At 34.0% G+C, this 23,515-nt stretch overlaps 1 protein-coding gene across 23 annotated transcripts; it reads left to right on the top strand.

Annotated features, from left to right (window-relative positions):
- The first annotated feature begins 244 nt into the window (after positions 1-244).
- Positions 245-11,930, top strand: LOC104219160 (uncharacterized). 23 transcript variants are annotated; one of them, XM_070153278.1, is made up of 10 exons: positions 245-442; positions 1,579-1,851; positions 1,961-2,044; positions 2,121-5,200; positions 7,295-7,554; positions 7,678-7,828; positions 7,915-8,026; positions 8,552-8,634; positions 9,164-9,283; positions 11,515-11,930. In XM_070153278.1, the coding sequence occupies exons 4-5, from the start codon at positions 3,883-3,885 to the stop codon at positions 7,336-7,338; spliced, it is 1,362 nt and encodes a 453-aa protein (XP_070009379.1). In that variant the 5' UTR covers positions 245-442; positions 1,579-1,851; positions 1,961-2,044; positions 2,121-3,882; the 3' UTR covers positions 7,339-7,554; positions 7,678-7,828; positions 7,915-8,026; positions 8,552-8,634; positions 9,164-9,283; positions 11,515-11,930. The 23 variants fall into 23 exon arrangements, 18 of the variants coding, with proteins under 18 accessions (XP_070009379.1, XP_070009374.1, XP_070009373.1 ...); XM_070153273.1 differs by having other exon boundaries at positions 8,778-9,283; XM_070153272.1 differs by having other exon boundaries at positions 8,729-9,283.
- Positions 11,931-23,515: the final 11,585 nt, after the last annotated feature.

Genomic DNA, 23,515 nt, shown 5'->3' with positions numbered 1-23,515 from the left:
AATTATTATCAATTAATGTATATTTTTACCCGTTTTAATCATGATAAATTAATATAATTTGACATAAATAATTAGCTACCTTGATGATGCTATGAAAATGTAACAAATGTGGCTACGATGGAAGACACATTTGGAGAGTAGGCAAATTAACTTTGGGACCCACCCCGGAAAGATTGCCTATATCTATTCCTATATTATAAATGGGGATAACCAGGCAGCTCATGGTCAACATGTCTGCCTGGCCCAAAATTATTTCATGGTTGTATTTGCAGCCCAACACGTGTAGCCCAATTTTAATAGCTATCAATTCACCATTTGATTTCTCTTGCTATATCCGACACTTCCCAAGTTTATCTGCGAAGCCCTCTTCTTCAAACGCCTCTTTGCTTCATATTTGTGCTCTCTTGCTCCTCCCCTCTGATCTATTGCTATTTTCTACTGGGTAATCTTCTTCTCAGCTTGTGTTTTTTGTATTGATTTTGTTTCAATCCTTGATAATATTGTAGGTATTTGTGTTTTCCCCTGAATAGAGAATAAATTCTGTTCTCAAGGTGTTTGACAAAATTCTTCAATCAGGATTTTTACTAGATTTGTTATACATGTTCCTGTCTGTTATTTTCTTTAGTTGCATTTTGAGTTAGGGCTTTCATGTACTTCTTTAGTGCCTGAGATGTACCAAGGGGCAATGGCTGAAGTTTATGCTAAATTGATCAAGAAAAGGGTTATTTCTTGGTTTTGGTTCAGAGAAGAACAAATTTATTTTTGTATCTTTGTGTTTCCAAAACCCAAAAAATGATTTTGAAACCAAATAACTTCGTTTGGTTTTGATTTCTGAAAATGTCTTGTACTGCATAGAGCAAATGGGTCCCATTCAACTGCTTTGTACTTTCATTTTCTTGAGTAGGAGAACTTCTTAAAAGAAAGTGAACGCTGTTTGGGATAACTAAGAGTGCAGAGTAGTAATTTGAGATGGGGCGTATTAAAAGGTTTGTAATATTTATTTTCTTCAGTTTATGTGCTCTGCTAAGTTATGTTGCAAAAGTAGGACAGAAAATTGACTTGGAAGTTCTTGATTCAGCTTCTCTTGACAAGTATATTTCCAAGATATCAGGAATAAGTCAAAAATAATTTAGGCAGAGTTAATATTTTAAATATTGTATAGTTGGTGACAACAATCTTATTACCAGTAAAATTGACATTGAAGATTCACTTTGTAGATGAATTGATTAATATCATTTCCCTCTTAAAGAAACATAGTGAATACTTTGTACAAGAATTGATTAATATCATTTTCCTTTTAAAGAAACATAGTGAATATACTCTTGCAGTTGAGTTGTATAAGTTGCTCCATTTATAGCTATTGCAGTTCTCGTGATTGAGGAGCATCTACATGTTCAATTAAACAACCATTAGATGTTGTTACAATTTTTCTTGTATGTAGTGGTCAGAAAATAAAAGTCACATATATTTGAGTCTCAGTAGTACTTTTTATTAATCTGATGTTATTCGCTTCAGATGTTACCTCTGCCAGCAAACTATTTCTATTTACTTCGTGTGTTTTAATTTCTATAATTGCAGTTTTGTAGGAATAATGGGTTCTAAACAAAAAAACAAACATGTTTGCTTCGCAAAATCAGAAGCTGAGATGAAACTTAGGCGACATGAAACGTACAAAATAATATCTGCGGGAAAAAAAAGAAGCATTGTTACTACAACGACGAACAAAAAGACAAGAGTTAAAAAGAAGTAGTCTTTCTGAGAATGTTGCTTTTCCTGGCGCTACTCCAGCTGCAATTGAGTTTCAGTAACAAAATATTCCTCTTAGGAGCTCTTCTTCTGTTTTAAAAACAGGTTAGAATACATCCTTTGTTATTTTATTTTTTTAGAAATGTCCCTTCACGCTTTTTGCATGTGAGTATAATTGAATGACGGTAAATGTGTGTTGTGTTTTCCCTATTAGCCAACGAGCGTCACGTTGATGCTTTGGAAGTTACATTTGACAAGCGAAAGATTATAAATTATCCCTTCTACTCATTTGAAGTAGGTAAGTATCAAGGATGCAATGTTAACTTTTACATAATGTCTTTATTTATTCATAATTTATTACTTTTTGGCGTTAGGGTCAACGTCACATGCATCTAATGAAAGTAGTAGTATGAGCTCAACAATGGTTGGGAAAAAAGGTTTGCACCAATCTTTTATTATGATACTGTTGTATATTACTTAATTGGTAATTTTATGCTAATAATACTTAAATATACAGGTTATAACTCAAAAAAAAGAGTTATACATACGTAGGTCAGTTACAATCTGATTATGTTCCCTTGAAGACTGTTCCTAACTGTAAATTTTGTGGTGCAAAAAAATTTGAATATGAACCACCTGGATTCTGCTGTAACAATGGTTCGATCAAGTTAGTTTCACATGAGATGCCTGCTGAACTACAAAATTTATATTTAGGGACTACTGAAGAATGTAAACATTTTCGAACATATATCAGAACATACAATAATATGTTTGCATTCACATCACTTGGTGTAAATTATGATAAAGAATTAGCAAAAAGAAATCGTGGTATTTATACATTTAGAGTTCAGGGAAAGATGTACCATTTTATAAATGATTTGCTGCCTCCGAGTGGAATAGCAAAAAATCTACAACTATACTTCTATGACAACGATAACGAATTAGCTAACAGAATGGCTTGCTCTGAGAAAATGCATGAATCAATAGTCAAAAAGCTAATGAACATACTGAGAATTAATCCATACTCTATTTTCTTAAAATCCCTAATAGATGTTCCAAATCTATCGAACTACAATATTGCACTTAAATCTCACTCAGGTTTGGATCAACGTGTATACAATCTTCCTACTACATCAGAAGTTGCAGGGATATGGGTTGAAAAAGAAATCACCAAAGTTAGTTCTGCACCTCATATTCGAATCTACACTCATAGTAACAGATCTCAAATAGTGAACTACTATTGCGGATGTTATGATCCGCTACAATATCCACTATTATTTCCATATGGTCAAAGTGGATGGCACTGTGGCATTAAAAAAATTATACTACCAAAAGATACTTCTAAACGTCGAGCCTTTTGTGAACACGAAGAATTACCAAGTATTAGAAATATGTGTTCTGTTGATGGATATCTTGACATGGAAGCTCAAAATCTTGAAAAAGGAAAACGAAAAAGAGATAATATCTCTGTTCGTGAATATTACTAATATAAATTCCAAATGAGAGAAGATGAAACAAATGAAACTTTGCATTCTGGAAAATTATTTCAACAATATTCAGTAGATGAACACATAAAACTTGAAACATAGAGATTAGATTTTTTTCATTCAACCCAGATCTCTTTAGGATAGAAATGCTACAAGGACTCATTGATATTTTAAGACTTGGAGAAAGAGACGCTTCAAATATAGGAAAACAAACATTCCTTCCTGTTACTTTTATAGGCGGACCAAGAGACATGCGTCGACGCTACATGGATGCTATTTCTTTGGTACAACAATTTGGAAAACCTAATCTATTCATAATGATGACTTGTAACCCATCTTGGCCCGAGATAAAAGAGCACTTGCTACCAACTGACGAAGCACAGAACAGACCTGATTTAATTAGTCGAGTTTTTAAGGTAAAGATAGAAGAACTAAAAACCGATATATTAAAAAGAAATATCTTTGGAAAAGTTGCAGCTTTTATGTATACTATAGAATTTCAAAAACGTGGTTTACCACATGCTCATTTCCTTATTATACTTACTAATGAATACAAACTACTCACTCCAGAATCTTATGATAATATTGTTATGCTGAATTGCCTGATTGTAAAGCTGAAGAAACCTTATATAAACTTGTTCTTCGACATATGATGCATGGACCTTGTGGTAAATTAAATCCTACAAATTCATGTATGCAAAAGAAAAAAGGTGGTTGCAAATTCAAATATCCAAGAAGCTTTGCTGATCAAACATCAAAAGGGAAAAATTCTTACCCAATTTATAGAAGACGGAATACAAGACTTGTGAAAGTCAAAGATCACTATTTCGATAACTCATGGGTTGTCCCTTATAATCCATTCTTACTTGGAAAATTCAATTGCCACATAAATGTTGAAATTTGTTCAGATATTAAAGCTGTTAAATATATTTATAAATACATCTGTAAAGGACATGATAAAATCGCATTTCACATACATGACAATGACGCAAATGTTGAAGTAGATGAAATAAAAGAATATCAGTCAGCTCGATGGGTATCACCACCTGAGGCTACATGGCATTTATTTGGTTTTCCTATTAATGAAATGACACCATCTGTTTATCATCTTCAGTTACATCTTGAAGGACAACAATTTGTTTCTTTTAAGAGTGCATCGAGTATAAACTCAATTATGAATAATCCTATGATTAGAAAAACAATGTTAACAGAATTTTTCGCTATGAACAAAACAAATAAAGATGCAATAAAGCTCAATCTACTGTATAAAGAATTTCCACAATATTTTGTATGGTCAGTACAATATAAAATGTGGACCCGTCGAACAAAGGGTAATGTCATTGGACGTGTTGTAACATGTCATCCAACAGAAGGTGAAAGATATTATCTGAGATTATTATTAATGAATATAAGAGGAGCAAAATCATATGAAGACCTACTAACTGTAAATGAAGTACGTTGCGATACATTCAGAGAATCAGCTCAAAAAAGAGGACTACTTCATTGTGACAATAACTTAGCTGAATGTATGCTAGAAGCTGAGAGTTATCAAATGCCATGTAGCTTGAGACGTTTGTTTGCTACATTGTTGGTATATTGTGATCCTGCTAATCCAAGAGAATTATGGGTGAAATTCGAGAACTCTATGTCTGAAGACTTCAAAGTTTTACCAGATATCGGAACAAAAAGTGTTCGATATAAAGTTTTAGATTGTCTCAATGACATCTTACATTCGATGGGACATAACATTAATGAGTATAAACTTATCGCTGAAAATTTCAAGGCTTCAAAGGCTGCCAAAGAAGGAAGAGAAATATTTTTCGAAAGAAACATACTCGTTACTGAAGAAGAGCTATTACTGCGACAAAAGTTGAACCGTGAACAACAGGTGGCGTACAATGTGATTATAGACAGAATATCTTCGAACAGACCGGGAGCTTTTTTTGTTGACGGTCCTGGAGGAACAGGTAAAACTTTTTTATAGCGTGCCTTATTAGCTACTGTGCGATCTAAAGGATTTATTGCTCTAGCAACAGCAACCTCTGGAGTTGCGGCTTCGATTCTTCCAGGTGGTCGTACAGCTCATTCCCGTTTTAAAATTCCCATTGACATTGATGAAAATTTTAGTTGCAATATTAGCAAACAAAGTTCACTTTCCTGTTTGATTCGAGATGCAAAATTAATTGTATGGGATGAAGTATCGATGGCAAAAAAGAAAATGATTGAAACTTTTGATCTACTTTTGAAAGATCTCTTGAATACTAATGTGCTTTTTGGTGGTAAAGTTGTTGTCTTTGGTGGTGATTTTAGACAAACTTTACCAGTAGTTCGAAACGGAAAAAGAGAGGATTTTATTCATGAGAGTTTATTATATTCTGACATTTGGCCCCGACTTGAAAAATTGCATCTGTCAGAAAACATGCGTGCAAAAACTGATCCGGCCTTTTGTGAATATTTGATCAGAATAGGAAATGGAAAAGAACCTCTTACTTCTGAAAACAAAATTGAAATTCCAAAATCATTTATTATCCCTTATACTACGGAACAGGAATCTTTGAATGCATTATCTGAAACAACATTTCCTAACATGCATGCTTTCTTCTGTGATGCATCTTCTGTAACTTCCCGCGTTATTTTGACGACGAAAAATGATTTTGTAAATGAAATAAATGATATGCTTATAGACAAATTTCCAAAAGAAGCTAAAACATTCGTTGCAATTGATGAACACATGTGAATCGAATGATCAAAGTCAATATGAAGATTTTTTGCATTCTTTAAATCCTGCTGGTTTACCTCCTTATAGATTAACTTTGAAAGAAAATTGTCCAATTATATTATTACAAAATTTGAATCCTTGTGAAGGTTTGTGCAATGGCACAAGATTGACATGTTGTGATTTTAAAACACATGTTATAAGTGCAAAAATTGCAAGCGGTGACTTTAAAAATACACATGTGTTTATTCCGAGAATACCATTGATGTCATCAGAAGATGAAAAATCCCCAGTGCAGTTTAAAAGAACACAATTTCCAGTAAGACTTTATTTTACTATGACTATAAATAAATCACAAGGTCAAACATTAGATTTTGTTGGTATATATTTACGAGAACCAGTATTTTCGCATGGCCAGCTTTACGTTGCATTGTCGAGAGCAAAAGCTTCCAATTGTCTCAAGATATTAATTCGGCCACCAAACCCAGATAGTGATGACGATCATTCTACATACAATATAGTTTATGATGAAATTATTCAAAAAGGCTTTTTTGTGAATCTTTTACATGTTACTGTATAACGTCTGTTGAACTAAAGAAAGTTGAACATACAGTTTAAACACATGAACACACGTCTTGTTTGTGGAACATGTACTTAAAAGGTTAGGTTGTGCTTCTATTTCTCCATTTGGGTCTCTCATTTATTTTTTATATCATTTATTTTTTATATTTTGTTTCTTATATCTTAATGCTTCATTTTGATCTGATGTGCATATTTGTTTGTTTTATCTATGTATATTTTTTTTTGGTTATATTCGTTTTGTTGTCTGTGATTTTGGGTATCCTTATAATCCGACAAAGCAGAGGAGGTGGTAGGGTAATCGCTAGGTTTGTTATTGAAGGGTTCAATCATATTTCAACAACTTTAATACTAAAAAAAATTGCAAACTTCAATATTCAAGAAAGGTTGAAAATGAGTATTTTACGAGCACTGGAAACTCTTTAATAAAAAATGTTGAAGAAGAACATTTGAGAAGCACTAGAAGATATGAGGTTCTAATGGATTGGTTATCATTACAGCATGTGCACACTAATTTACGCAATGTATTTGATATATGGCTGAAAATTGAGATAACTAAATAATGTTTTTTTTGTTTCTTTTGTTTTTATTTACCATTTTGAAGCTTACTGTTCTTCCTTCTTCGGCATGCATATATGTGAGTTTTTTGCCAAGTAATGTGAAACATGTTATTTTTTCCTCGCAAATTATTGTTATTATTTTCTTCTGTTTTGGTTGTCTCTTCTTGTGAGTGTATTGATATATTTTTTCCCATTTTGTTGCCCAGTCCTGCGCACATGTTCTGATGTTGCACATTTTCATGAATCTTGAGTTTTTTTGTAAAGGTAAAGAAATGGATCTTGAAATTACTGAGATATGTGGATTAAAAATAGTGTGATCGGAGTTTCCATATTTAGTGTGATCGGAGTTTTCATATAAAGCGTAAGATGTTTGTCATGAATAGAGGTGGACTTGAAGAGACAACAAGCAATCTATCGCTGCTTGGCTAAAGAAATTCAGTTAGTATCTCAGCCTCTGTGACACATGGTAAGTCCGAATTCGTCATAGCATTTTTCGCTAATGTGTGTTACTGTATTTATTTCAATTAACTTGAGTCTCATTTTAGAGGGCTGATTATAGTGAGTTCAAAGTACATAGTTTCCTGTGCAGGTCTTCAAAGCGTAATCATTTAAATACTCCAGGCAAAATACTCAGGCTACAAAGGCTTACGACAGCAGTAAAACTGATTGAAGTCACGTCTAAAAGCTTCTATCTGCAGCCTGATTTCAGACATGACAGTAGCGTCAACTACCAAATAAATGTATTCCTTCGAACTACTGAAATTCGCTTGCAAATTCCATCCAAGGTATTGAAAGAAATATCAACAGATTCTTTTGTATTATGCAGATTTTAAAAAACTTGCGACGAGGCTTCCGAAAGAACATCAAACCAATTAGATTTGAGATTTATTTCAGACTCTATGGAATTCAAGCATCAACCACGTCACATTTCAGCAGAGGTAATTTATAGCACCACTTTGTCATCATGAGCGACTTTAGTTTTTACGGTTATTAGTGGCTGAATGGATAAAATTTAATCGCATTTGTGTTTGAAGTGCTTATTGGTTGTTACCAAGTATATAATAGTTTTGACATGTTGAATTCTGCTTATTTACTTTTTCGTCAAATGAGAAAAAAGTGATCTTATAGAAGTTTGTAGCCTTGTGTTTTCCCTCATCAAAATCATAGCTTCGCATATTTAAGATTTAACTTGTGATTTACTCATCAGCTATTATAGGTAAGTTATAAAGGATTAAACAACTAATTTTTTTCCCCTTGGAATGGCATTGTCAAAAATTTATTGATATATTTTTTCCTCTTTTTTGATGTTGCACATTTTCATGGATCTTGAGTTTTTTGGTAAAGGTAAAGAAATGGATCTTGAAATTACTGAGATATGTGGATTAAAAATAGTGTGATCGGAGTTTCCATATTTAGCGTGGTTGGAGTTTTCATATAAAGGGTAAGATGTTTGTCATGAATAGCGGTGGACTTGAAGAGACAACAAGCAATCTATCGCTGCTTAGCTAAAGAAGTTCAATTAGTATCTCAGCCTCTGTGACACATGGTAAGTCCGAATTCGTCATAGCATTTTTCGCCAATATGTGTTACTGTATTTATTTCAATTTATGCAATTCTTTGTAACTCGAGTTTCATTTTAGAGGGCTGATTATAGGGAGTTCAAAGTACATAATTTCCTGTGCTCTTCAGGCTACAAAAGCTTACAACAGCAGTAAAACTGGTTGAAGCCACATCTAAAAGCTTCCGTCTGCAGCCTGATTCCAGACATGACGGTAGCGTCAACTACCAAATAAACGTATTCCTTCAAGTTACTGAAATCCCCCTGCAAATTTCATCCAATGTACTGAAAGAAATTTTAAGTTCTCTTCATTTATTTTATTACCCTGTTATTCTCCTGAGTATCTGTTTTATTTTCTGTTGACAAGATTTTCGGTGTATTAAATTATTATTATTATTATATCTGATTTTGACGTGATCACAGAACACAACCAGATATTACAATTATAGAAGATAAAGAAGAAGCCCCATCTACTTCATTTTATCTATTGATTTTTTTGCTATTCTGTGTAAAATAGAGAAAGTGCAACAGAGAAATTTCCTCGAGATGAATATGCTGACCCAAAAAATGATGAGGATGAAAGGCGTGACTATCTGGGAGATGAAGATAATGCGGATAACTTAAAGACCAAAATCATGTAAAGTATTTCCTTGCTCCTTAATGCTTTTGTAGAGTTTGTTTAACGCAAGCTATTTCACTTTCATTTAATCTGCCAAGACTTGCTCTACTTTTCTCTTCGATATGTTCATTATTTGCCTGCATGTCATTAACGCCTTTTGCTATTACGGTCTTATATTCAAATAAATAAGGTGGAGCATGTAACTGTAATTGGAAAGACTTAATACTATATTTTATTAATTTAAATAAATCACATTAAGTTTTATTCTTTTCTGGTCTGCAAATGTGAATCGTTCAGTTAGTCCAGTGGCTTTATATCATTTTGCGAGATATTTTTGTGAATGTATCCTGAAAAAGAAAAAATTCTCAGTGCTTGAATTTTCGATGCTGAAAATATTTCTTATTTCAGTTCTTTGGTTTGTTAAGTCATAGCAATTATGTCAAATAGCTTAAGGGTTTCAATATGGTTACAATCTAAAGAATTATAACTCCAATTGGTGGTACAATATGATTCTCTGTGATAAAATGAATTATGTTATCTTTGATGTCTACATATGGTAGTTGGCCCTGTCCTGTTGTTATCTGCTTTTTTGCTACAGGTAGCACAGTTTTCCCATTTAAATTCTTCTGATGTATTTCTCCTCTTTAACCATTTTTGTTATGCCATTCGCACTATTGTTGGTTTTTTCTATGTTTCAGCCCTCCTTTGACTACCTCACAATGCTATCCTGACCACTATTGGATCTTCTTATGCTTTTGATTACTAATTTTTTCTTTCAAAGTTTTTTCTTGGTAGAACATCAAAAGTTTATCCTGTTATCCGTTTCCTTAAGAATCCTTATTTCAGTACTGAATTTTAATTCTTTCTTTATATCTTCATATGTTAGTGGTAATGCATGGGATTTGTAGCTTATGTACTGATAAGTTTTAAACAATAAAACTCTAGAATGCACGTTATTCTGAGACCGAATAGGAAAATTGAATTACTGTGATTATTTTGTTAAGGCTGTGTATTATTAATAAAGCCATTGATATATAGCTTGTCAATTTTCAATTTTGATGGTATGGTTACTACTCTTTACTACAATGGACTTTCATTGAATAACAATAAGGTAACATTTTTCGTTGCTGGAGTAGTAGACTTGCTCAATACCTGTCCTTTACCATTCTTATGTGAGGGCAGTTGAACACGAAAGTTAATAAATGATTAACACTGGAAGATAAACTCAGAGCTCACTTGAGATGGTTGGCATGTCTTGTGTGGACCTCCAGATTGTATTGCTGAATTTCTCAGCTGGTATAAGATTCTCTCCTTGGTTGATTATTAAGTTACATTAGACAGACAAGCCATATGAAAGATCAATATTCACTTGTTGAACCGAGGAAATAGTTGTCATGGAAGTCCTATTTATTTTTAAAGTCATTCGATGTCTTTTCTTACTATAGTTGCAAATGCATCTTTGCGGCAGTTAATGCAGAGCCTGTGAGTGAATGTCCAATTTCTCACAAGGCTTCCAAAAAAGGGTCTTGTAAGGTACCTGCAAATTCAAATAAGAGGAAGAAAAAAGATACATCATCTGAATCTAAAGACGAGGAGCTAAATAGTGGTGAGGAGAGTGACGACTATGAAAAATAATTTAATTTGTTTTTATTTGGGTCCTTCTTGGTTTGATTATGTTTCCATTGTTGTCATGTTATGGTTGCTTCTTCTATAGTTTCTGCAATTTGTAGTTTCTGTTGGAGTATTTTTTGATTCAGATTGTTGTTTATCCTGTATTCCATATATTATTCACACCCATTACTTTTTGAGTTTTTTTGCTCCCAATCTATGAGATTCTTTCTTTTATGAGAAATGACAACTGTCAGATTCAAGTGTCTTTTATTGGTGAACATTCTTTCTTGTTCTATTGAACTTTAATTGCTGGATATTAGTTTTATAGTTAGTCTGATTCTATTGAATCTTTAATTGCTGGATTTTTAGTTTACCTTTACGAAAAGATTGAATTTTTAGTTAGTGTTTAGTTCATATTCCTAGGTTTTAGTTTACTGCTTTTTCTGATTCTGAAAAATGAAACTTTAATTAATGAGTTTAAAAAAAAAATTAATCTTTAGTTAATTATTAGTTTCATTTGTTCTATTGGTCTACTATTTTCAAGTTTAACTTGGTCTTAAGCATCTTTAAGCTGAACTTGGAATGAGTACTGGATCAATGCAACTTCTTTACATGCTAATTCCTGTTTCTTTTGTTAGAGAAATTCAACTAGCACGAGGACTATCATTTGCCATTACTGCAAAGGTCAAGGAAAGGGTGCTGCCAAAGCTACAAGAAGTAAAAAGGGCAGTGACCATGGAAGGAGTCGGCCTCCATCGGCAAACAAAAGCTCTCAGCCTGAATGGAAGAGTACAACTTTTCTGGTTAAGTTAAAAGCTCTGAATATTTCCATTGGCTGCTCAGTTGCACTTTAAAAAGTGAATCATTTTCATCATTATTTTCATTCTACAGTATGAAATTTAGCAAGTGTAAAGCATTTGTGCTTTAAATTAGTAACCTGTATTGACAGAGACCATTAACCGCCAAGATAGAAGGCTCTGTCCAACTTTGTATCTGCTCGACTCTATATCTATGATTCACATATGTCAACAAATTACAAGGTGATTGAATTTTATCCTTGATTAGCAATTCCTATACTAGGTACTCCACCATGGAGTTGATGTTCATGTTAAGCACCAAAATTGATTGTGTAACTATAATGTTTAACCATTGCAGTTCACGTGAAGCTTAATATATCAATTGTCAGAGCAGTTAAAAAGCATTGGAAATTGATAATATATTAACAAACTTTCATGGAATGAATAAAGTATCACCAAGTATTATGGGAAACAACTGCAAAAAAAATTAACGCTAAATAACTATTGGGCCTGTGCTTAGCACAGGCTACACCCACTAGTATAGAAGAGAAACATAAATCTATTATGGCTCATGCTATGAAGTCTTCTCTTTATTTTCTTAGTTGGTTAGATTAACTCTGGAACCTCCCTCCCTTCTTCCTTTTCTGTTTCTTCTTCCCTTGGAAGATTTGGTTACTAATTTGGAGTAATTGGGAAGATTTGGTTACTAATTTGGAATAATTGTAATAGTTTGAAGATGAACTCTTATATTAATGTACACGATTTCAATTCTCCCTATCAATACTATTCCCCTTCGTTACACAAAATTTAATAATGTTATTGTTGGTGAAATTTTTGGTCGTCAGCTTCTTTAGTTGAAATAGCCAAATTATCAATTAAAACTACCAAAATTTTGAAAATGAAACTATACGACTATGATTATTGTAGGCATGAACTTTAAAGAAACTTGAAGATGAAAGCAATAAAATTCAAGCAAATAAAAAGGCAAATAATGTTAAGAATTGTAGCTCAAAATAACAATATAAAATAAGAAGATAAGTAGAATAAGAGAAGAAGATATAACTTTCTTATCTCATCAAGTGTTCAAGTCTGTTTCATCTCACATTTCATGCCTCTATTTATACTATTACATATGAAGGTTACAAAATGATTGTCTTAAACATGACATTAACAATTGAGATCATGGGGGAAGATCATGGGAAGAGGTTATGGAGGTGTGGGAGTTAATCATAATAGTGATGAGTAGTGGGAGGTTATTTACAATCATGGGTGAAAATAATGGGAATAGTGGACATCCATATTAACTATAGGTTTTACAACACTCCCCCTTGGATGTCCAAAAATAGATAATACGCCTCGTTAAAACCTTACTAAGAAAAAACCCTGTGGGAAAAAGAAGCTTAGTGAAGGAAAAAGAGTACGCATATCTATAATACGCTTTATTTGCTGCCTCGTTAAAAACCTTACCAGGAAAACCCAGTGGGACAAAACCTAGGCTAAGGGAAAAAGAGTACAGCATGTATCTTACTCCCCTCATGAAAATATCACTTTATTTCTCGAAGACGGCGCATTCCAATCTTCCGTATTAACTTCTCAAATGTTGAGGTTGGTAATGCCTTAGTGAACAGATCAGCCAAATTTTTATAGGAACGAATCTGTTGAACATTAATTTCACCATTTTGTTGAAGATCATGCGTGAAAAAGAACTTTGATGAAATGTGTTTTGTTCTGTCTCCTTTGATGTATCCTCCTTTCAATTGAGCAATACAAGCAGCATTGTCTTCATATAGTGTAGTTGGATTATCCTTTTTCATAAGTAAACCACACATTTCCTGAATATGCTGAGTCATTGATCTCAACCAAATACATTTCCGATTAGCTTCATGAATGGCTATTATCTCAGTATGATTTGAAGATGTGACAGCTATTGTTTGTTTCATTGAACGCCATGATAGAGTTGTACCTCCATATGTAAACAAATATCTTGTTTGAGATCGGGCTTTATGAGGATCAGACAAATAATCTGCATCGGCATAGCCAAACATTTCTGACTTGAATTCATTAGAATAAAACAATCTCATATCTATAGTTCCCCGAAGATATCTAAAATATGCTTAACACTATTCCAATGTCTTCTTGTTGGGGAGGAGCTGAATCTTGCAAATAAGCTTACTGCAAAAGTAATATCTGGTTGGGTATTGTTAACAAGATACATCAGTGCCCCAATTGCACTAAGATATGGAGTTTCATCACCAACGAGCTCTAGGGGTGTGCATTCGAATCGGTTTATCGATAAATCGAATCGATTATTTGTTATCGGTTTATCGATTTATCGATTTCGATTTCAAAATTTTCCTTATCGAGTTATCGATTTCTATTTCGATTTTGTCCTCTTCGGTTATCGATTTATCGATAAACCGATAAGATATACTAAAAAGACAAAAAATAAAAAAATAAATTTTTTTTTTACCCTTATTCTATAATACTCTTCCATTTACCCTAAGTCCCTAACCCTATTATTTCCTCTACCACATTTAAGGAGTGATCATATTTAAAGCTCAAGGGAATGTAGTTCTATTTAATGAAAAACAGAATTAGCTGTGATGATGTATTTTTTTTTATACCGTTGGAGTGTTGGTGGCATACATTTGATCCCTTACTTTAGTTTCGTTGCATGTGCTTGTTGACACAATTTTTATGTTATAAACGGTGTTCGTCTTATTTTAGCTTCTTTTTGTCCATATTAGTTAGGCGTGTTTATAGCAATATACTTTTCGTGGAATCCCGCAAATTTTCTTATTGGTGTAATCGATAAGCCCTAAATCGATAAATCAAAATCGAAAAAATCGAAACCTTATTGAAACGATAACGATAAGCATATGTACAAATCAATAATCGATAAGTAATTATCGATAAGGGTCAAAATCGAATTGATAAATCGAATGCACACCCCTAACGAGCTCTCCATCATTTTCTTGAGGCCAAAATGGATCTTTATTTATGTCAAGCGATCTCACAATCTCTGGAATACTCAATGGATGTGAATTATTCATGTAAAATCACTTTAATATGTTGATTGATGGACAAAAATTCCATTTGGTACATGCTCAATTTGTAGGCCAAGACAAAATTTTGTCTTACCTTTCATTTCAAATTCTTTCTTCAAACATTCTACATCCTTTAGAAGCTCTTTAGAAGTGCCAATGATATTCAAGTCATCAACATACACAGCTATGATGACAAATTCAGATCTAGATCTCTTAATAAAGACACAAGGGCAAATAGGGTCATCTTTGTACCTTTCCTTTAGCAAATACTCGCTAAGGCGATTGTACCACATCCTCCCTGATTGCTTCAATCCGTATAAGAATTTTTGAAGCTTTATTGAACAAGTTTCTCTTGAACTTTTTTGTGCTTCGGGAACTTTAAATCCTTCAGGGATTTTCATAAAAATTTCATTGTCCAGTGAGCCATATAAGTAGGTTATGACAATATCCATCAACCGCATTTCAAGCTTTTCATGGACTACCAAATTTATTAGATGCCTGAAGGTAATTGCATCGACCACAGAAGAATATGTCTCCATATAATCAATGTTAGGCTTTTGCGAAAACCCTTGTGCCACAAGTCATGCTTTATATCTTACGACTTCACCTTTCTCATTTCGTTTTCGCACAAAAACCCACTTGCACCCCACTGGCTTGACACCTTTAGGCGTTCAGACTATTGGTCCAAAAACTTCACGTTTTTGAGTAAAGATAATTCCGCTTAAATTGCATTTTCCCATTTTGGCCAATCATTTCTCTGTCTACATTCATCGACAGATTTTGGCTCAAGATCCTCATCTTGTTGCATTACTTCAACTGTAACGTTATATGCAAAATTATTGTCAACAACAACATTATTTCGGTTCTACCTTTTTTCCGTAGAGACATAACTTATTGAGATCTCTTTATTTTCATCATTTCTAGGTACTAGAACCTCCTGTGAGGTCTTATCAATTATTATGTCTTTATGCTCCTCTTGAGCAATTGCCTCCATGTTATGATCAACTTGATCATTTGCTTCTTTCCTTTTTCGGGGATTCTTATCCTTGCAACCTATTGGTCTACCACGTTTAAGGCGTGGCCTAGACTCATTTGCATTATCATACTGTCCAGTTGGGACATCAACTCGAATTGGAGCATTTACAGTTGGAATATGTGATTTAGTAACCCGTGGAAGGTTAGTAAATGCATCTGGCAATTGATTTGCAACATTCTGCATATAAATGATCTTTTAAACTTCTTGTTCACATTGATTTGTACGAGGATCCAAATGAGATAGAGATAATACGTTTCAATATATCTCTTTTTCCAGCTATTTATTTTCTCCCCCTAATATTGGAAAAACTGATTCATCAAAATGACAATCAGCAGATCTGGTTGTAAACAAATCTCCTGTCATAGGCTCCAGATATTTAATAATAGAAGGAGATTCATAACCAACATTTACTCCCAACCTTCTTTGGGAACCCATCTTTATGCGTTGTGGTGGAGCAATTGAAACATAAACCGCACATCCAAAAATTCTTAGATGGGAAATATTTGGCTCCTGACCAAAAGCCAACTGTAATTGGGAGACTTTATGATAACTGGTTGGCCTTATGCGCACAAGTGTTGCTGCATGCAAAATAGCATGCCCCCACACTGAAAAGGAAAGTTTTGTCCCAATTAGCAATGGTCTAGCTATTAATTGGAGGCGTTTAATCAATGATTCTGCTAGACCATTTTGAATATGAACTTGAGCAACCGGATGCTCAACTTTTATTCCAGTGGCCATACAATAATCAATAAAGGCCTGAGATGTAAATTCACCAGCATTATCAAGATGAATTGTGTTAATTGCATAATCTGAAAATTGTGCTCTTAACCATATTATTTGGGCCAACAATCTCGCAAATGCCATATTACGCGTTGACAATAAGCACATATGTGACTATCTTGTAGATGTGTCTATTAAGACCATAAAATACTTGAATGGTCCACATTGAGGGTGTATAAGTCCACTATATCACCCTGTATACGTTCCAGAAATGTAGGGGATTCAATCCCAACTTTAGCTGTTGATGGTAACTAATTTTCCTTGAGAACAAGCAGCACAAGAGAATTCCTTAAATTGAAGAATCTTATTATTCTTCAATGTATGCCCATTTGAATTCTCTATTATTCTGCGCATCATGTTAGAACCGGGATGGCCCAACCGGTCATGCCAAATAATAAAATCATTAGAAATAGTAAACCTTTTGTTTACTATGGCATGTGATTCAACCATACCAATATTTGTGTGGTACAACCCAGAAGAAAATGCGGGTAATTTTTCGTGCACATATTTTTTTCCCGCTTTTATTGTCGTAATATAAAGGTATTCAACCTTTCCTTCGTTTGATGTCTCAACATGATAGCCATTTTGGCGAATAGCTTTGAAACTCAACAAGTTTCTTTGAGACTTACTACAATACAATGCATTATCAATAATTAATATCGTTCCTCCAGGTAGTAATAAAGCCGCTCTTCCAGAGCCCTCAATAAACTTTGTACTACCAGATATTGTATTAACATAGGCCTTTTTCATAACCAAATAGGAGGAAAAAAATTCTCTTAATATTGTGTGAGTTGTAGCACTATCCAAAAGACATAAATCTTCATTACTCATCTTGGATCTAATTGAAGACTAGAGAATTTTAATTTCTTCATAAAAAAATAAAAATAAGAGTACATCATGATTATTTCTGTTTTCCATAGTGTTAGAAGGATTATTTCTGTTTTCCAAAAGATTTACACTTTTTGTTCATCGAACTTTGACAGTACTATATTCATGAATAAAAAATGATTTTCAAGTTTATATTATGATGAAACATCACAAGAAAAATGAAAATAAAGGAACCAGCATTCATTCAGCGGAATATACTCATATGTATATCTGATATAAGAAAAATTAAAGAATTATTAGGCTTGATAATTTTGACAGTAAATTATAGAGATATACCTCGCAAGAAGTGGAGTTCAACCTTGAGGTTAGAGACTTCGTGCTGACAACGTGTTAAGAATTGTAGCTCAAAATAACAATATAAAACAAGAAGATATAACTTTCTTATTTCATCAAGTGTTCAAGTCTGTTTCATCTCACATTTCATGCTTCTATTTATACTATTATATATAAAGGTTACAAAATGATTATCTTAAACATGACATTAACAATTGAGATCATAGGGAGAGGTTATGGAGATGTGAGAGTTACAATCATAATAGTGATGAATAGTAAGAGGTTATTTATATCATGGGTGAAAATAATGGAAATAGTGGGCATCCATATTAACTATAGGTTTTACAACAAATAAAAGTTTTTAAGCAAAATGAAAGCATACATTTAATGAATTTGACTTATTGAATTGAACTCAAAAAGGGATTAAATGGATGACGACCATTCCAAATACAAAAAGAATATCATTTCTTGAGTCCTTTGTGCTTGGCCCACGTTCAGAAGTTCCAATTCATTAAGCAACTGTGTGATTAGACAGTCAAAGTATATTAGATTGGGAGATTTGTACATTGTAGTCTCTCCTCAAATAATGCTACTTATTATATATATAGACAATAAATTTGCGTCGAAAAAATTAAGACCGAAAAATATTGTAACGATCGTAGTATTTGATTTCGAATATTTGAATGTTACAATCTCTATTGTTCCTCTGATTCTTCTTTTCAATAGTAAATAAATTCAAGGGTCTTTGAGCTTGATCTCGAATCTATATTTTTGTCACGAACGATGATCTTGAATTCAACTAGTACGAACTTTGATTTGAACTCGTACTTCTTGAATCTTGGTTTGTTCTTCGTTCTTGAGCTTGAACTTGATTGCTTGAAGCTTGAAATTTGTAGAAGAATTTGCGACGTTTGATCCATGAGCTCTCTCTTGCTTCTTGTTATAACTTCTAGTGTCTTTTCTGGGTTATGAAGACCCCTATTTATAGTTGTGGAAGGGATGAGTTATGATAAGAACAAACTCTTTCCGACCAATCAAATTGAAGTGTGACATGACCGCATTTGATTAGCCAGAACATGTCACTTGCACACGTGGCGCGATTTCATTGGTCTTTTAATGTGATTTGGCATGCTTTGTCATTTTAACACGTGACATGATCCTATTGGCTCTTCCGCTTGACTTGGCGTGCCACATCATTTCACGTGTGACACTAAATTGGGCCTCTAGGAAGATGATATCTTAGGCCTAATAAAATTGGCTCATCATTTGTAGCCCAATTAAGTGGGCTAGCCTGGATACTTAATTATTTAATCCATATATGTTAGACTTATAAATTAACTCAATTATACTAGCCCAATAAATTTATTTGAACTAATATACCTTGAATTTAAAATATAGTCCAAATTATTTTACGGATTTAATTCCAATAAAATTTATATGTCTACAATATATATATATATATATATATATATATATATATATATATATATATATATATATATATCTTCTTTTAATATTTAATTAGCTATTATAATTAGTTTTATGACCGACTAAATTTGATAAAAGCCCGTAGATTTGTGGATGCCCAGATTCTCTTTCGTCCAGGCCCATGCCCAAATTATGGTAATATCACATTCCATAAAGAAATAAGAAATTAAACGTTTTTCTTATTTTATAAACCAGTTTTCTTATTTGGGAAACTACCAGCTATGTCCATTTATAAGTAGCTCATTACAAAAATTGGTCAATTCATAAAATATTACTAATATTAGCCAATTAGCTATTTGTAGCAAAAAAATATTAATTTTTTTGCTTTGTTTTGAGTGGGTGTAATTAGAATAGATTGGGTACAACTTAATAAGCTTGAATCTCAGTTTTGGGATGATTTGGCGAAGTTTTGAGGTAGTTTGAATTGAAAATTAGAAGTAAAACTGAACATTAGAAAAATAATATGTGTGTCACACCATATCATTTGTGTATCACATATGTATTATATTTATATTAATTGTGTATCACATGTATACCTGTGTGTGAGATACATGCGTGATATATGTTTGATACATGTGTCGCAGAAGAATTTTTTGAACTCGATTTAATTACGAATTTTGATACAAAATCAGTCCAAATCACCTCCAATCTTCCTCAAATTTTGTATATTAACTTATCTATATATTTTCAATGAATTTCAACTATACCCATTGAAAAAGTTCTGTTTTTTTTTTTTGCTTAGATTTTTGGAATATTGTATATATATATAATTTGTATTTCATCACCTTATTTGCTACCTCATCCATGAAAGATCCATGAAATTTCCTTTCCGACTTTCCGTCTTGCACCTAATATTGCTAATCACGCTTAAAAATATGAAAGGTGATTTTTGCATGTGACTCTTTAAGAGAAACAACCCTATTTATTTGATTTTTTAATTTTTATTGGCTAGTTTTGGTAAGTCTATTACTAATGGCTAGATGTTGGTAAATTGAGACTTATTTGAGACATTTGTGTAAGTTTCCCTTCTTATTTTAGGTTGGAAGATATTTTAGTGCAATTTATTTCATTAAAGTTAATAGATCAGTTCCGAGCAGATGTCTAAACCGGGAATAACATTTAGATAGCAGCGTGAAAGTATTCCTTTAGTTCAAATATCCCGATCTAAAATAGTCGAATGAATTCATTATTCACTTTTACTAGCTAACATATATAGATTATATACTAATAATATATAGTTATACACATATTATATATGAATTATAATTATATTATACATCCACCAGCTATTTTTTATTTTATAGCATCCTTGATCATCGAATCAGAGAACGAAGGCAACAAGGAGGAATCTCCAATCTCTATCACCCCAAGTAAATCTTTTGGGGCGCTATTTTCATCTCGGGGGGCCTCGAACATTGTTTCTACCCCAGCATCGACCGCCTCCTCGATAGCCTTCTCACCTCGAGGTGAAGCGTCTTCATTTTTTTCTGGCTTGGGAACTTCGACCGAGGCTTCCCCCTCAACCTCATCAAGTCAAGGTAGAGCAATTTCAGCTCCCACCGGTTCAGTAGTTCCTCGAACCTCGGTGTCAGCTCGCACACGGGCCATCAGCCTGAAGTCTTCTTCTTCTTCATCTTCTTCAGCCTCATCCCTTAGCCGCTGAACTGACTCCAAAGTTAAAGGGATGATAATCCCCTTGGATTTACAGGCTTGCCTCTTTTTGGGCTTCTTTTCATCCGATTTCGTGGAACTCGGAGCCCCTCTCCTCTTTCTCTCTTTGTTTTGCTTCAGAATAGATGGTTGGGGAATGATTTTTTCATCACCAGATGGGGGCCTCATCATCACATCCTTCTTGAGACCTACAAAAGAAGAGAAATGAGTAAGCTCGGGGAAATATTCGGACAGTTGTCAAATCATTATGTCAGGAAGAAAATTTACCATGACTACTAGCCTCCCATCGACCCTTCACCATATTGCGCCATGCATGCTCAGCATGTGTTGACTTCGATATTAGGCTCCTGACCCAGTTCTCGAGTTAGGGAACCGCACCCGACATCCAGACAACGGTTGCATCAAGTAAAATACTGATAAGAATGGGTGAAAAAATTAAGATAATAAACAGAAATTAAGGACAAAATTATATTTACGTTTCATATTCCATTTCTTAGAAAATGTCATACTCTCGGTCGAGATCAAGTCTGAGGTCTTCACTCGGAAAAATAGGCCCATTCAGCCCCGGTCTTTGTCCTCATCTGTGCTCGAGAAAGGTGCCCTGGTGGCCCGACAGTGAAGCTTTATTAGTCCTCCTCGATAGAGTCGGGGGCTATATAGGCGTATGAAGTGGTCGAGGGTGAAGGGAAGTCCATCGACTTGTCTTACGAAAAAACGAAGTAGTATCACTATCCTCAAGAAAGAGGGATGAATCTGATCGAACGTCACCTCGTATTTCTTGCAGATATCTATGATAATCAAATCCAAGGAACCCAACGTAAAGGGGTAAGTGTAAACACTTAAGAACCCTTCCACATGGGTGGTGATTGATTCTTCTGGAGCAGGCACCACTACATGTTTCTTACCTCAGTTGCAATCTTTTTTAACCTAGGAGAGGAGTTTATCGGTTATCAAGCATATATATACTTCGATACCGGCTCGCATCGGCCTGCACCGAGGAAGACTTTTCAACCTTGAAATCAGAATCGATGACACACCCTCCGTGAAAAAACTCTTTAGGGCGTGGCTCCGCCTCCGGTTCTTCACCGGCCGACCGTGAAGATGAAGTAGTCTCCTTTTGTGGAACAATTTTTAAAGTTTTAGCCATTTAATTGTTGTGGATGAAGGAGAATATAATTTGAAAAGGAATGCTTGGTATTTTGGGATAGAACAAAGCAAAGAAAACCAAGGTCTGAAAAAGCAAAGCTCTGAGGAAAGCGGAGGATTAAAAGATAAGATTGAAGAAGATTTGAAAATAAAGTTTGGGCAAAAGAAGAAAGATATACTTATAGGTTGAAGATGACAATTCAGAACCGGTAGTGGCTGACAACAACTGACAAGCCTTTAATGCATTGATACCTGAACTGACGGGATGTTTTAGTATCTACTTGTCGCTGACGTCATGGTCGGGTTCGTCGCTTACGTCATGACCTATAGAGATGGGATTGGAAAAGAACATATCGTTTCTCATCACTTTCTCTTCGAGAAATGAGGGGACTATCAGTATACGTCAAAAATCGGGCTTGTCCTAAAACGAGGCAGGCCAAAGTTCGACCCTATGTTATATCGGACCACGATGTAAAGTTAGATTGTCGAGTTCGAGACCTAGAGACCGATCGAGATCGAGGTCGGCCAAGATTGAAGCCAGGTAGGATAGAGATCGAGCAAGATCGAGAGAAGCTTACCGAGCCAAATAATGAAAGACCAAAATATCCGCAATCGGCCAAAGATCACGACAGAAATCTCGGCACCTATCAAGAAGAGGCCGATTAATTAGATAATCATAGGATTTATTACTGTAATTAGAATTGTATTAAAGATAGGATTCCCCTACTATATAAAAAGTGTCTGATCATTTGTAACAGACACCATATTCACGCTATATGAAGCAATATACTATCTTCTTCTTAAGTTCTCAATACTCTGCTGCTCAGTTCACAGTTTTCAGTATAATATTCGTCGGTTCGAGGGCGAACTAGCTCGAGGGCTAAAGATATATGTTTGTTCTGGTTTGTTTTTATCTCTATTTGCAGTTAATTTCAATATCAATTTGCATATTTTCTCAGTTTGTGCCAAGTAAGATCAGGTGGCCTTAAAATCACGTATAAATTCAATTGTTATCCATTTTTAGGGTAAACAACCTTAAATTTAGTTTGGCAGCAGAAGCCAAAAATTTTGGCATTCTATAGCCAAATTTTGAAAAACCTACTTCCTATTTATTTTCTCTTTATTTCCCCCTATAACCTACTTATTTTTTTTCTTGTCCCTCTCCTTTACTCTTCTTATATTTCTTCTTCTATCTCTCCTCTTTCACTCTCATGGTTTAGCAAAAATTATTGCAAATTGCGCAAAAAAAATCAATGGGATAAAAAGGTAAGGTTGATCTCACATCAGAGAAAATCAGAAGCAAACACTAAGAGAAAAAATAGGAAAAAATAGAGTTCGACTTTCTTTTTCTTCTCTCTCTCTCTCTCTCTCTCTCTCTCTCTCTCTCTCTCTCTTTTGGTTGGATTGAACTAGTGGGTGTGATTGAAATTGGTTGAAAACACCTAGACGTGGCTATATAAAAACTTTGAGCAAGATTAGAAGTGATTTAGACTGGGTTGAGGCAAAAAAAAAA

This window comes from Nicotiana sylvestris, chromosome 8, assembly GCF_000393655.2.
Source record: "Nicotiana sylvestris chromosome 8, ASM39365v2, whole genome shotgun sequence".
Taxonomy (NCBI): domain Eukaryota; kingdom Viridiplantae; phylum Streptophyta; class Magnoliopsida; order Solanales; family Solanaceae; genus Nicotiana; species Nicotiana sylvestris.
Note: the sequence above shows the minus strand (reverse complement) of the source record. Positions and strands in the feature narration are given on the sequence as shown.